The 13,360-nt window shown below is 50.4% G+C and overlaps 5 protein-coding genes and 1 non-coding gene across 6 annotated transcripts; 3 read left to right on the top strand and 3 right to left on the bottom strand.

The window, feature by feature from the left end:
- Positions 1 to 262: 262 nt before the first annotated feature.
- On the top strand, positions 263 to 377 carry IAR55_006773. Its single transcript, XR_010824803.1, has one exon. It is a non-coding gene; the product is annotated as a 5S ribosomal RNA (ribosomal RNA).
- A 375-nt stretch (positions 378 to 752) lies between these two features.
- On the top strand, positions 753 to 3,014 carry IAR55_006772 (uncharacterized protein; the record flags this gene model as incomplete). Its single annotated transcript, XM_066949852.1, has 8 exons — positions 753 to 845; positions 903 to 930; positions 1,031 to 1,166; positions 1,242 to 1,315; positions 1,369 to 2,157; positions 2,223 to 2,548; positions 2,625 to 2,681; positions 2,748 to 3,014. 8 exons carry the CDS (start codon positions 753 to 755, stop codon positions 3,012 to 3,014), a joined length of 1,770 nt encoding a protein of 589 aa, XP_066799544.1.
- A 143-nt stretch (positions 3,015 to 3,157) lies between these two features.
- IAR55_006771 (uncharacterized protein) lies at positions 3,158 to 7,704 on the bottom strand (the record flags this gene model as incomplete). Its single annotated transcript, XM_066949851.1, has 16 exons — positions 3,158 to 4,026; positions 4,090 to 4,249; positions 4,305 to 4,427; positions 4,493 to 4,750; positions 4,807 to 4,953; positions 5,022 to 5,280; positions 5,350 to 5,495; positions 5,549 to 5,599; positions 5,665 to 5,906; positions 5,981 to 6,071; positions 6,123 to 6,227; positions 6,298 to 6,414; positions 6,482 to 6,652; positions 6,714 to 6,837; positions 6,920 to 7,118; positions 7,260 to 7,704. 16 exons carry the CDS (start codon positions 7,702 to 7,704, stop codon positions 3,158 to 3,160), a joined length of 3,507 nt encoding a protein of 1,168 aa, XP_066799543.1.
- A 599-nt stretch (positions 7,705 to 8,303) lies between these two features.
- Positions 8,304 to 10,657, bottom strand: IAR55_006770 (uncharacterized protein; the record flags this gene model as incomplete). The annotated part of the gene is made up of 6 exons (XM_066949850.1): positions 8,304 to 8,504; positions 8,601 to 8,728; positions 8,803 to 9,650; positions 9,700 to 10,281; positions 10,331 to 10,424; positions 10,507 to 10,657. The coding sequence occupies 6 exons, from the start codon at positions 10,655 to 10,657 to the stop codon at positions 8,304 to 8,306; spliced, it is 2,004 nt and encodes a 667-aa protein (XP_066799542.1).
- Positions 10,658 to 11,472: 815 nt separating this feature from the next.
- IAR55_006769 (uncharacterized protein) lies at positions 11,473 to 12,507 on the top strand (the record flags this gene model as incomplete). Its single annotated transcript, XM_066949849.1, has 1 exon — positions 11,473 to 12,507. One exon carries the CDS (start codon positions 11,473 to 11,475, stop codon positions 12,505 to 12,507), a length of 1,035 nt encoding a protein of 344 aa, XP_066799541.1.
- An 86-nt stretch (positions 12,508 to 12,593) lies between these two features.
- On the bottom strand, positions 12,594 to 13,267 carry IAR55_006768 (mitochondrial 54S ribosomal protein mL59; the record flags this gene model as incomplete). Its single annotated transcript, XM_066949848.1, has 2 exons — positions 12,594 to 12,641; positions 12,710 to 13,267. The coding sequence occupies 2 exons, from the start codon at positions 13,265 to 13,267 to the stop codon at positions 12,594 to 12,596; spliced, it is 606 nt and encodes a 201-aa protein (XP_066799540.1).
- Between the last annotated feature and the right edge of the window lie 93 nt (positions 13,268 to 13,360).

The following is a 13,360-nucleotide window of genomic DNA, read 5'->3' as shown; positions in this document are numbered from 1 at the left end:
GAAACCATTCCGAAATCCGGTGAACACAAAGCCGAAGTGAAGTACAATTGTGACGTTTGATATATACCCTCATTCATTGATATGTGATGCATCTGATTCCTCGGAAGCATTGCAACCACCAAAGGAGTGCTGACTATGAAATAGTGAATGACATTAGGTGACAAGAAAAAGATCAGAAAAAGATCAGAACCAGGAAACAATCCTGAGCAGTCAGCGATTGAGTGAAACCATATCATAACATCAGAATTGTCCAGCTTTCATCTACGGCCATAGAACACAGAAAGCATTCCATCCCGTCCGCTTTGGAAAATTAAGCTGTGTATCGCTCGGTTAGTACCAAGGTGGGGGACCACTTGGGAATCCCGGGTGCTGTAGTTTTTCTTTTTTCACAATTTGCGGCATTCATCGTTCGAAAAGGTAGAATTCTAAAGCAGTTGGATTCCTATTTTTCTTGGCGTGAGATGTCGTCTGAGCTGATAAGATAGTTCGACACATCGCGGAGAATAGGAGGTTTTGCAGAGGTTTTGATGGTGTGTTTCTGTGGCTTGTGTGGAAGAGGACGAGGTTCAAATGCTCCGATTTCTACACCGATTGACCGTTTGACCGAATGACCGGCAATCTACCGGAATCGCGAAGGACCGAGGCTCCTCACGCGTTTTGGTCGAGTGACATTAGATGATGGATGGTCATCAATCCTCCTCTTGCGACTCTCTTTCCACACCCTTCTCGATGTATCTGCTATCGTCGATATGATGTCGAGCTCTGGAGGACGACTACCGCATCCCCATGTCAGAGCATGGTACTCTTACGCCTTTGCGACGGAGGTATTCTCAGCTTGTGCTCTGGTAAGTGGACGTACAGAGTCATGGACTTGCTCCTGCTCATGCTGTATTCATTTATAGGCGATCTTCCTTCCTATCACTCTGGAGCGTGAGTTGATCCCTCCGCTACCATCCTACAGTGGATTGCGAGTACCATACCATTATGACATGATATCTGCTTCTGACCTGTGCTGCGACTACCACAACAGAAATGGCTAGAGAAGTGGGATATTACGCTCCTGAGCTTGTCGAACCGTGTGTAATAAATGGTACTCCCTCGGAAGGGATCGAGCGGATCTGCAAGGCCAAGATACTAGGCGTATGGGTAGACACGGCCTCATTCAGGTAAGCGAAGCTGATCTGTATCATCTGCTCTGCTCGAGCACGGATTCGGTGCTGACATGTATTGCGACTCATCAGCATGTACGTCAAGTCTGTTGCAGTAGCTACTCAAGCAGTCTGCATTATCTCCGTTGGGCCGCTCGCCGATTCTCGTGGGTCTCATCTTCCACCTTGCGACTCAGAGCCGATGACGAACCATCTACAGCCTACTGGCGTAAGAGACTGCTTCTCGTCTTTGCCTACACCGGTGCATTATCGGGCATAATGCTCCTCTTCTTCCCTTCCACTCCATACACTTGGACACCCTTGCTAGCCGCGCTTCTCAACACGATCGGCAATGCGACCTACTCGTCTGCTATCCTGTGTAGTAACGCTTTCCTGCGAGATCTGGCGAGGGAAGATGAGGACGTGCAAAAAGCACTGAAGGAGCAGGTGGATATGCGTGCCATCGAAGACGATAGCAGTGGCGGCAACGACGAAAGGGGAGGAGACGAAAGAACACAAGCTAGCATAGATAGCAACGAGGGCACGAGTCTGCTCCCCAAACGACTAGTCCCTACTGTTCGAGCAATCTCGACTGAAGATCTCGCCGAAACAGATCCCATCGCTTCGCCCTACTTGACGACCTCCCCTAAATCGCACTACGAGACATTACTCTCCCTCACAACCTCCAGATTATCTTCGACAGGGACAGCATTAGGGTTCTTCTCCGGCGTTTCGGTGCTCACCTTGCTTTTCATCCCGATCACCGTCCTAGGAGGGACGACTTTCGCTCTGCGGTTGGCGATCGGGCTTTCTGGGATCTGGTGGGCCGTGTTCACGCTCCCGAGCTGGTTGGGGTTACCCGGCGGACAGAGATCACCTGAGGACGATGTGAATATCAAGAGCATCAAAGAGGCTTGGATCAAGATTGGGAAGATGGTCTCGCCTTCTCAGATCAGACAACTGCCAAATCTGTATCTGTTTTTGATGGCTTGGATATTCCTTTCCGATGGTGAGTACGACGGTGGTCTGAAAAAGCGGGCTGTGACTTGCGATGATTCTGATATACCCTTGCAGGGTTTCATACCACCACCTACGTCGCTATCCTTTACGCTTCAGCAGTCCTTTCCATGGGTCCGCCGAAAATCATGGTGATAGGTATTCTCACCCAACTTTCCGCAATGATCGCCGCTATCCTCGTACCGAGATATCAGCGTATGCTCTCGAATTCAGATGCCGCTTCATCGACGACTCGAAAGCCTGTCACGAATTTCAAGATTCTTCTGCTGACTGTGATTGGAGCTGCGCTCATCCCTCTGTATGCCTCAGCAGGGCTGATAGTCCCGTACGGCGGACTGAGGTCAGAGGCAGAGATGTATATATTTGCGGCGTGGTTCGGTTTCGTAGGTCGTCTCGATGCGGGATACCGCTCTCAATCGGACAGAGGATCCCTTCTGATAAGGCCTGTATTTTTGCTAGATCTTCGGTCCATTCTTGAGTTACTCCAGAACAGTCTACTCGGAGCTCATCCCTCCGGTAAGTGACATGTCGCCCCTCCTTGGATTCCGTCGAAATTGATGCGTGATCCCGTTCCCGTTGTAGGGCCACGAATCCACGTTTTTCGCCCTGTTCTCATTCACCGATAAATCGGCCTCGTTCCTCGGTCCAACGGTCGTCGGTCTCATTGCCGATCTGACGGGGAACGCTCGATACGGTTTCATCTTCTTGTTGTTGATGTTGACCGTTCCTATCCCGGTATTGCTGAGAGTGAACGTGAGGAAGGGTACGGAAGAAGCGAGGATCTGGACAGAGACGAGAAGCGGGGGGAGGACTGCTCATGCTTCGACTGGTCATGTGGGAATGGAATGATTTGTCACTCGCTGTGTGAGAATCACAGTTGTATTCCTATGTAGATAGATGGGCTATGGATGATGATATCTCGGGCGGATCCGGATTCACCCATACAACAGGTACAGATTACAATAATGCATATGTTGAGCGACTCAGTGCTTTCATTCGTCCTCGTCATCCGATTCCACTATTCTTCTGCTCTTCGTAGTCGTTCTCACCGTAGCAGGAGGACCTTGATCGCTGTCCTCATCACTATCACTCGACCCAGCGCTCGGTGCGAGAGAAGGTCTCTTCATTCTTCGCAATGGTGACCCTCCTACCTCTTCGTCTTCTCTTTCCGATCCACCATCACTCCTCGCGTCTTCTCTCGATTGAGAATGAGAATGTTTCGGACTCTGAGTCATATTCAGATCTCCCATCCGTTCGTCATCATCTTCCTCGTCTTGTTGCGTTTGACCTTGTCCTTGTCCTTGTCCAACAATCTCCTTCTCCTTCCCTTTCCCCCTCTTCCTCTTCTTTTTCCCACCTTCAGACCTCATGATCCCTCCGACCATCTCATCCATCTCCTTTCTCAACTGTGCTTCCCTCTCGAAGAACCTCCTCGTAGTCTCTTCATCCTCATCGTCCGAATCTTCTATAAACGCCGCACTCTTGAACACCTGCGTTTCAACATCTTTCTTCGTCTTCTTCTTCTTCTTCTCTCTTTCTTTCGGTCTCGGTTCACCCGTCTCTGAATCGAATGATAATCGACGTTGTCTCGATGGTCTCGCTCTTCTCAATAGAGTTTTCGGATCATCGCTCACTTCAGGTGGCGTGAGTAAGAATTGGTTCATGGCACCCAGGGAAGTGGAGATGGAACTCGGAGGTATTGAAGCAGGGAGAAACCATTTGGACGTCGCTGGTACATGATCGACATAGACGTCTTCGTCGCGAGGAGGGATCATGTCGAAAGACAGCAATTTGAGCATAAGTCGTAAGTGTGGATTGATAGTCACAGCTTTCGAGTGCTCGTCACTTTCCGGCTCAAGATCTGTAGGTAGTATATATATCGTCAATATCTAAACCTCAGAGGAAACCTCAACACCATACTCACCATGCTGGACGAACTTCTCCATCGCCTCTATACTGGGTCCACTGAAATTTCTCGCTCGACGCTCGTTGCCCTCGTCATCGCTTCCTTCGTCGATCAGATTTGCTTCGCCGTCAATAGCCAAAACGATCTCTGTTCTTGCCGCCAAGGCGATCTCCATCGTCTGACCGTTCCGTCAGCACGTTCTCTCTTCGATGGACCGTTCCGATGTGACTCACACTCATAATCCACTTGATCCACTCCTCACGACCGTCCTTGACCAACAGAGAAACGACCACTCCCATTTGCTGACTCCAGCTGAGCTTCTTGTTCTTCTTGAACTCAAGTTCCGCTGGACCCATCTGAAGCAATCCTTTGCTATCAGCATCCTTATTACAAGCGTATCACCCTCGTGACATCGACTCACCCTCTCCTGTATACTCCCTTTCTGGCCTCCCATTTCATCGTCGCTGTCGTCATCGCTCTTATAGGAGCTGAGACCCTTCCATTTCCCTCTCGCTTTACTACCAAGCGCCTCAACGATCAGGAATGGGTCGTCTGCCACTCGCTTGAAAAATTTCCGCAGAATGAAACTGATAAGTTGCAGTAGATCTTTTGAAGGGTCAGCTTTAGGGAGTGAATGCTGTTCGTCCAATATTCGACGGAAGAGATTAAGCGTGGAAACCTGTGCCAGGAACATGTAAGCTGTGTAGAGTCGTATGGATAGATGCGATCGCTTACCTTGTAGTACAATCCTTCCGCCTGCGTTTTAACCACTTGGCGATGCATTAATCCCACGACTCGTTTCATCTGTTCAGGCTCGTCGAACTCTTGAAACCTCGATAAATACGCCAGAAGGGTATTGACGACCGGCTCTTGGGCGAATCGCTAATGGTGCACATGGAGCTCAGCTCTTCACTCGTGTTATTCACTTGTTGAACGAGTATTTGACACACCTTCTCAAACGCTTGAAAGGTGAAAGCGTGCTCAGCATAGCTTGGAGCCTCTTTGTCGGGCTCAAGTTCCGCCTCGTCCTCATTCCCGTACTCCTCAGGCATTCCACTTGCTCCTGCGGTATCGTTCGGATCCTCCGCCTGCTTGCGCTTTTTCCTCGCCGCTTTGCGTTTTCGAACGAACATGAAAGCTTTCGTCTTCGAGTACTTTTCTAGCATCCGAAGGAGGACGTAGGCAAAGTGAATGACTGAGTCGAGGTATCTGCAGGTTGACAAGAGATGTGATCAGTCTCAAGAATCCCTCCGGAACAGCGGACAAGCGAGGACTTACGCGACGGATTGATCCTTATATTGCATTACCACCGACAGGGAGGAGTCGAGAATATCACCGTTATAGTACAGCTGATGCTGAAGTACTTCAGCGGTTTCTCGGTCTTCATCGTCTTCCGAAACAGCCATAGAGTCGATGAGGAGCAGCTAAAGGACAATCAGCGTTTATTTCGGTCTGTGCTGCTGTCGAGCGGACCCACGATTTGAGTAAAGCAATCCAGACAAGCTTGCAACTCTGTCCAAGAAGGAGGCTACAATCCCAATCACGTCAATTCCCTTTCTCGAAATAAATGATGCTTCAAGGGAGAAACCCTACTTTGTCGTCCATCGTGAATCTCATCCTGGAGAACAGCCATCTGACCGTATCGATCTCTGCCATCTCCGCCACGAGATCGAGCCCCAGCTCGGGTGTCTTCTCTCCCTTCACATCGTCTTTTTGTCGAAGGAGCAGGAGATACTCGATGAAGAATCGAGCGAGGTAGAATGTTCGTATATTGTCGGACGGCCGAATCTTGCTTCGTTCCATCCGGATATCTCTCAAGATTGATGTCAAGAACGCTGCAAGAAATTGGTAATTTGCTCAGTGCACTGGGAAGCAAACTTTACAGACAACATAATGAGAATAAGCTTACTATTGAAGCAAGATTGAATGAAGGACTTCGCAAAAATCTGGAGCACTCGCATCGCGTCCGGAGACAGCTCAATGATGTGTGTCAAGTCGTCCTATCGCTCACGTTAGTAAAGTGTCTTCGTTGATCGACCCACAATACCTACCACTTTGACGACCTTCTTCTTCCGTTTTCTTTTCACCTCGTCAAGTATCTTTCCGGCAGTTTCTGTGACAGCATTCTGCTTATGCAAGATGATCTTTTGCTCGCCCTGCCGTCGTCAAAGTGTCAATGTTGTTGACATTTTTCGAGCGACAACGGGGTCGTGAAAGTGTACTTACTGCGCGAACCGCAACAGTCGTTCCAAATCGAGAATGCCGTGTCATGCCCACTTTGGAGACAAGCGCTTTGTGTCTCTTTTCTGAGTCTAGTAGTTTCGATAAGTTTTCGATCGGTGCCTGCGCAGGGAAAGATGAACATGAGCTCAAAAATATCAAAGGTGATGCCTCAATCAATGAAGCTCACTCTAGCTTGATCTTGTCCCAAATCCTTGACTTTGACCGACCGGAATACGAGGTGCAAGATGTCCAGCACAAGCACGTTGAACGGGTTGAAATCCGCCTTGTCGGCACATGAAGCGAGCGTGAGAAGCAGTTGAAAGTAAGTGAGTCTGTTGAGCTGGACGATGAGGTTGGACTGCGATGGAGTGATTGTCAGCGAATATTCAGGCCAGAATGACTAAGGGAGCAGGACTCGCTTGTAGATTCGCAAACTCCTCTTTTTCGCCGACGGCAGTTCCCTCGGCCACTATGTCTTTGATCGCCAGCAGATTTCGTACGACATGCAGGCCGAGAGAGATGATCCGCTCGTCTTTCTCGTCTCTGTCAATGACAAATCAGCGCAGGCTCGATTTTGCGTTGAAGCCCCTATGTGTTTGGATAATCAGATTGCAAGGGAACTCACTTCCTCGGCTTAGCCAAACTTGGCAACATGAGAGCCAACAGGCATCTCAATGATCCATTCGTTTGGAGGATCAACGCTTTGTACTCGACCTGAGCACGAAGCAATGAAGCATAGTCTGTGACCACGTCTGGCTCATCTTCCATCTCTTTGAGCTCCGAAGCCACGTCGATCGGCCATGTCAGGGCGGCGATGAGGTCGCCTAGATGATGAGGTTGAAAATCATTAGCTCGATGTCCATTCCAGATATGAATTTTGAGAGCCCATGAGCAAGACCTATATGCAAGACCCAGATCCGTTATATGTCTCACAAATCGACTACAGGAAGGGGAGACACACTCACAGGCTACCAGCGCAACCTTTCTGCCCCAATCACCTCTCTCCGTACATTCCACCAAGATGGCCACCAGCTCCCTCATCAACCCCGACCGATACATACACCTCGCCACCGTCCTCTCATCGTCCTCATCATCCTTTCTCCACAATTTCTTCAGATCCTTCAAAACCCCCAAGACACTATCACCGGGTCTGTAGATCGTTTCGAATTGACCTGATCCTGGGACGATTTCTACTTCTTCGTAGCCTCCTAGAGCGTTGACGAGTGACTGGACGGCCGGCAAGAAGATCTCGTATCGGTCTTGCGGGGTGGGTCCGGTGTCGAGATCGTCATGATCCACATCGAGGTCGAGGTCATCATGATCATGATCATGATCATGATCCGGATCGTCACTGATTGACGGAGTACGTTGAGGATGGAAAGGTCGAGATCGAGAAGATGCTTCGTTCATCTTGTGACAGGAGGGGGTATGATTTACGGATCTCTGACCCTCTCCTCCGAGCTGCACAGCGGTATGGGATGAGCAGACACGGACCGAGTTCAAAGTAGTCTTCGACAAATGATCGTGTTTCAAATCAATCAACCGTCGAAAAAGACGCGTCTGATCATGAGCGAAAACGCGTGCTGCGAACCGACATATGGCTAACACGTGGTTCGCCAGCAGGATATCTGCGGACAACAGTGTCAAGCCTTTGTTGTTTTGCATATCATGATCACTGCAGCGCTACATATCTCCTTGTTGGTTGCAGCCGCTCCAGATGGACCGTCCTGGTAGCCATAGCAGAGTCCCATCACCGAGACACCCGCGGTAACGGTCGCCGTTGGTCCAGCGGAGTGATACGAGGGCCGACGTTGTACAAGTCTCAAGTCGGGCAAGATCATTCATCATCATCACAGGTCGTTCGTGTATCGTAAAACCGTATATATCACTACAAAATCCGTGTAATCGTACATAGCCGGACGTTGATCCTTCGCAGCATGATCAGAATCCGTGTCGTCGTCGACTTCTCGGTCATCCTTCCGAATGTCCTTCGTCCTCTCTTTGTAGGGTCACATATGCACTAACCATCCTCCCGTTCCCAGCCCTATTATCGTTACCACCCCCATCAGGCATTTCATCATGATGTTATCACTCTCAAAGACTCGCATGCCCGCTGCTGCAGTCTGTAGTTGACCTCTTGACCCTTCGGTAGACGTCAAAGTCACAGTCCTGCCACCTACAACAGTAAGATGGACTTCTTCCGTCATTGTCTAGTACAGATAACATGTCAGCAGCGGTCCTGGTCATTGTGGTTGGGATGTTTCCCTGATACGTTGACAATTTCGAGGTGGACGAACACTACTTACATTGACTATCAGAGTCGGATTACCCATTGCGTTGCTCGATGATACAGTTTGTGTGACAGTCACCACAACGACACCGCCATCGCTGCCAGTCGTCGCACCTGGATCTGTAGCCGTAACAGTGACGACGACTGTTTCAGAGAGAGTCAGCTTCAAGACGAACTATGCCGAAAAGAGTCGACACCGCGACGGATAAATGGCTCACCAACACCACCACCTGTTGCAGGACCGGGAGTTGTGACTGTGTTACCAGCATTCGCAGTGACAACAATCACGACGGTTCTAAGCTCTTGCGTAGTGATAGGCGATCCAGCTGAATTAACACCTGTGACGGCCGTCGTCATCGTTTGAGTCGCTGTGACTGTGATAGGACGGCCGGGCGACACTGATGGAGAGATGGGTACCACAGTGACAATTGGACTGGCAGTCGTAGAAGTGGCAACGCCGGAAGAGGGAGATGACAACGGGGTAGCAATAGCCGCATTGTTTGAGGATGTCATGGACATGGACGAGGATGGCGTGATGATGACGATAGCGGTACCTGATACGATGATGGAAGGCGGAGCAGAAGGTGCTTGGGTCGGCCGAACCGACCCGGACGGTACCAAGGCGGTAGCTGAGAGAGATGATGCGATTGGTGAAGCTATTGCGCCAGTGGTAGGAGAAGCCAGGACTGGTGAGGAAAGAATTGCGCTGCCTGACACCGGGACCACTGGGACCACGGTCGATGCCTCAGATACAATGGGTGCCGACGGTGCGGGCAAGGGGGTCAGTCCAACCGATTGTGAACCTCCAATGATCACCGAAGAAGGTGAGACCGAAGGGGAGTCGACACTGGCTTGCGCGGAAGGGACCGGTTGAGATGAGACAGGTGGAGGTGCTATTGAGCTGACAGCAGGAGGTGGCACAGTTGAAGTGATCACCGGACCAGGAATGACTGAAGAGATAGGGATCGCAGACGGTGATATAGGTACAACGCTGGCGACTTCTGCGGAAGAAGTAACATCGGGTGAAGCCGAGGGGCTGATCGGCGGGATCGGAGCTGCAGACGATCTGATAATTGTTTCAGCTAGGTGTAGGGTGGCTGAGATATGCAACTTACGAGAGATCGACGGCAGGCGAAGAGTATGAGGCGGTCGCAGATATCGTCGTGGTCGGCCTGAAGGGCGACAATGTAACAGAGGACAGAACAGACAGCGACGAGTTCGACGAGGCGGACGATGTAGTAGGAAAGATGGAAGATTCGGTGATCGAAGGAGGTAGTGCCGAAGATGTCGTTGAGACGGGGTCAAAACCCGATGACCCGCCAAATATGGACGTTGATATGGCAGGAGGCGTAGTGGACGGGGATGGGGACAAGGTCGTTTCATAGGACGTTGGAGTGGACGAGGGGAGTGTAGAAGAAGGAGATACAATAAGTGTGTCCGTGAGGGGAGTGGAAGGTAGAGAAGAGGAAAGGATAACAGTCAGCGCCGAAGTACCCACAACAGACGGAAGGTCGACCAACGTTGAGGAGATGGCAGGAGGTGTCTCCGAGGCAGAGGGAATGAGTGGAGGGGTGGATGTCCCGGACGGGATGGATTCAGTAGGGGAGAACGATGTTGGTGGAAGAGGTTGCAACGCCGACGACGAGGCGACGACCGGAGTCGGCGGGAGAGGGGACAAGGCCGAGCTCTCACCGCCTCTTCATGCGTCATCTTGACGGACATGTATTGACTCTGGCTGGAACTCACACTGTGGAGGTGGGTATTGCCTCTGTAGCAGACGTTGACACGGAAGATGAGACGACCGATGGTGAGGCGACTATCGACGCCGGAAGCGATGTATCTGACAACCATCTATCAGTATTTCCTACAGTTTCGAGTGCAAGTAGGGAGGTATTGCATGATCATGACCAGCCCAAACTCACCCGCTACGACAGATAGTGTTGAGGAAAGGACATCTTGTCTCTTGTCCAACCTCTGTTGCACTTGTCTCTCCTTTGAGCCATGATGACTAGCTACCCTCGACTGCGTAACACCCGCTGAGGACAATAACAGCCATATCAAGTATACTCGCATCTTTTGGAGGTGGGCTTGGGGTTCTCAAGACATATCAGCAACCACGAAGCTTCAGACAAATTATAGGTCAGCTTCAGATCTTCTCTCTCAAAGTCTTGTCGATCTCTCTGTGAACCTGCATGAGGATGCATGATGGAAGATCTCTCCATCTGTATTCTTGGATGAACGGACGGGAAAAGACGATGTGTGAAGCCTGAATCTTTGACGTCGACGTTGTCAATTCTCTTGTTTCTTTGTGTGAAAGTCGGAATTAGATGACATCACAAGTGGAGGTGAGTACGATCCGGCGCCAAGGCGTCATGGCTTCCATACATGGTTGGCATGTCTTTTATGCATGATGCAGGAAAGGAGGAGGTGCGATGAAGGGGAAGTGAGGAATGTTATGCTGATCTGTTGTATGTATGATGCGCAGTCCCCTTCTCGACAGGATGGTCAGGCGAGACGTCGGTCGCCAAAGATCGTCCAGCTAACCCGTTTGCACCCGTCTTGCAGGAGAAGGAAATGAGCTATGAGTTCTCATTGCGAAACGCAATGGTACCCATCTTCCGTCGTGTCAGACAAACCGCACGCTTTCTGAATCCCATATGATACGACCGGATGTGCAAGTCAGGACAATATCGCTCTGTTTGAGTAGTACGAGAAACTCCTCCTTTGATCAGGCTCTTTGCGCTCTGTCCTTTCATGTCTGCGCTTCAACTGAAGTATCTTTGTCCCTTATGCTGTATCTCGGACAATGCTATCAAGTTCTCATTCATCAACGAAAGAGAACAATCACAACATCACCTTGTTCTTATCACACAGAAGACTGACTGAAGATGATCCCACCCTCAAACCCGTTGTCCCAGTCTCCCATCTCGTCATCGTCCGTCTCCTGCCCGATCTGGGACCGCGGCGCGAGCAAATGGCATTCTTCACCGCACGAATTTGTCGCCTCCTGCTGTCTCTGCACGACTTCCCCTCGAGGTCCCTGCACTGGCGAACACTACGTTGCTGTGCAGCTCAATCGGTTCATGAAAGTGTGGCGGAGGATCGTCCGCCGTGCCCTCCCTACAGAAGTTCGGGACGCTGCTCATCGGATCATACTTGAACTTCGAACACAGGGCGTTGAGTTGACCCATGTGTCAGGTATGGAGATGCCATGCCAACAGTACTATCAATCTGAAATGGTCAACCAGAGAGGATACAAGGAGATCAGAATTCTTTTCTTCGTCCCTGATCCAGTCAACGACAAAGCAAATGGTCATAGATGGGTAGCGGACTTGCTCGTCTTCGCGAGTTCACCTCCAGATTCGGACGAGAAAATCGTGGTGAGAGGGTTTGCCAGTCGTTTCGCTACCGATGAGAAGGACTGGTCATTCCCCCAGCCGTATCGGTACTACGGCGATCCGAAAGATCAGCAGCTTTTCATTGTCGCTCCCGATGAGAGGGAGGGTGTCAGGTGGGATACGACGATGGATAAAATGTTTGTGACGGTGAACAAGCTCCAACCTGGAAAGTACAAGATTAGTCATTTCGCTCTGGTCACTCATATCGTCCGGGTTGTTCAAGAAATCGAGATGACCGGACGCAGACTCTGGGGATTCGAGTTGTATTTGGTTTATCGAAGAGCAGTCGGAGGAGGTGAAATGTACCCCGCGATAAGGATCGGGTTCAAGTTCCTTACCAAGGAGTCGAGTAAGGATATCACCAAAGAGGCAGTCTTGATTCTACAATCGACTGGTCAAGGGGAGAATGGGAGGCGGACTTATGTGCAGATGTCGGTGATGTATGCCAGCGAGTGGCAGATTGGGCATTCTTACACAGAAGGGGGTATACCATTGCTCGACAAGATTGAGTACGAGAGATTGTAACGAAGTGAACATATGTGTCAGTGAGAGAATGACAAGGGAAAGATCGTACGTGTGACAATGCATATGCCATGAACACATTGACCACCTCAGAATGGTAATGACGGTCGATTTCGAGCCTTCTCGTCTGCTTTAGACTGTAAATCGAAAAGACCATCAGCAGGTCGATCACACTTCCCAAACTCGTTGAGAAGACCAGACGTACCTTCTTCCACTCCGCTATTCTCTTTTCCATTCCATCCAGTCTGCCTTGTCTATCAGCCTCCTTCTGAGGTTTATCTCTCTCATCTCTATGCCCCTTGAACATCCTTTTCCTCCCTGCATGAACGCCCTTCTTCGCTTCTTCCTTGATCTTGACCTCTCCCTCCCATCTGATGATCGTCCCATCCGTCCATTGTACCTCCCTAGTCAGTGCTTGCGGGTTCAGTTTCGAGGCCGGCAGATCAGCCCCCGAATAGTATTGCAATAACTGTTTTTGTCGTCGATTTGAGATGGAGGGTTGTCGCCAGTTATATCTAGCTTCGTCGCTCGATTCGAAATCGGCTCGCTGTGCGCCTCGATGGAGGAGGAAAGGGTTGGGCAATGAGACGACCTCAGGTCGTTTACCAGATCGAGAACGGTTGGAGATCCGTTGCTCGATCTGACGATATAGGACTCGAGGGAGGAGTTGAGCTGGGATGGGAGTGGAGGGGTCAAAAGGCAATAATGACTCGGAGCGAACCCGGGAAGTGATGGAGAAGAGGCGACGCGTTATACTGGTCATTTTGAGAAAGGAGGGGGGGGGGGTGGGGATGAGGTGCAATGCGAGACTATTGAATAGAGCCTGTTGATGTATGATATTCTGCAAGGTAGCTGA

Source organism: Kwoniella newhampshirensis, assembly GCF_039105145.1.
Source record: "Kwoniella newhampshirensis strain CBS 13917 chromosome 10 map unlocalized Ctg14, whole genome shotgun sequence".
Lineage (NCBI taxonomy): Eukaryota > Fungi > Basidiomycota > Tremellomycetes > Tremellales > Cryptococcaceae > Kwoniella > Kwoniella newhampshirensis.
This window is presented reverse-complemented; position numbering and strand designations above follow the sequence as displayed.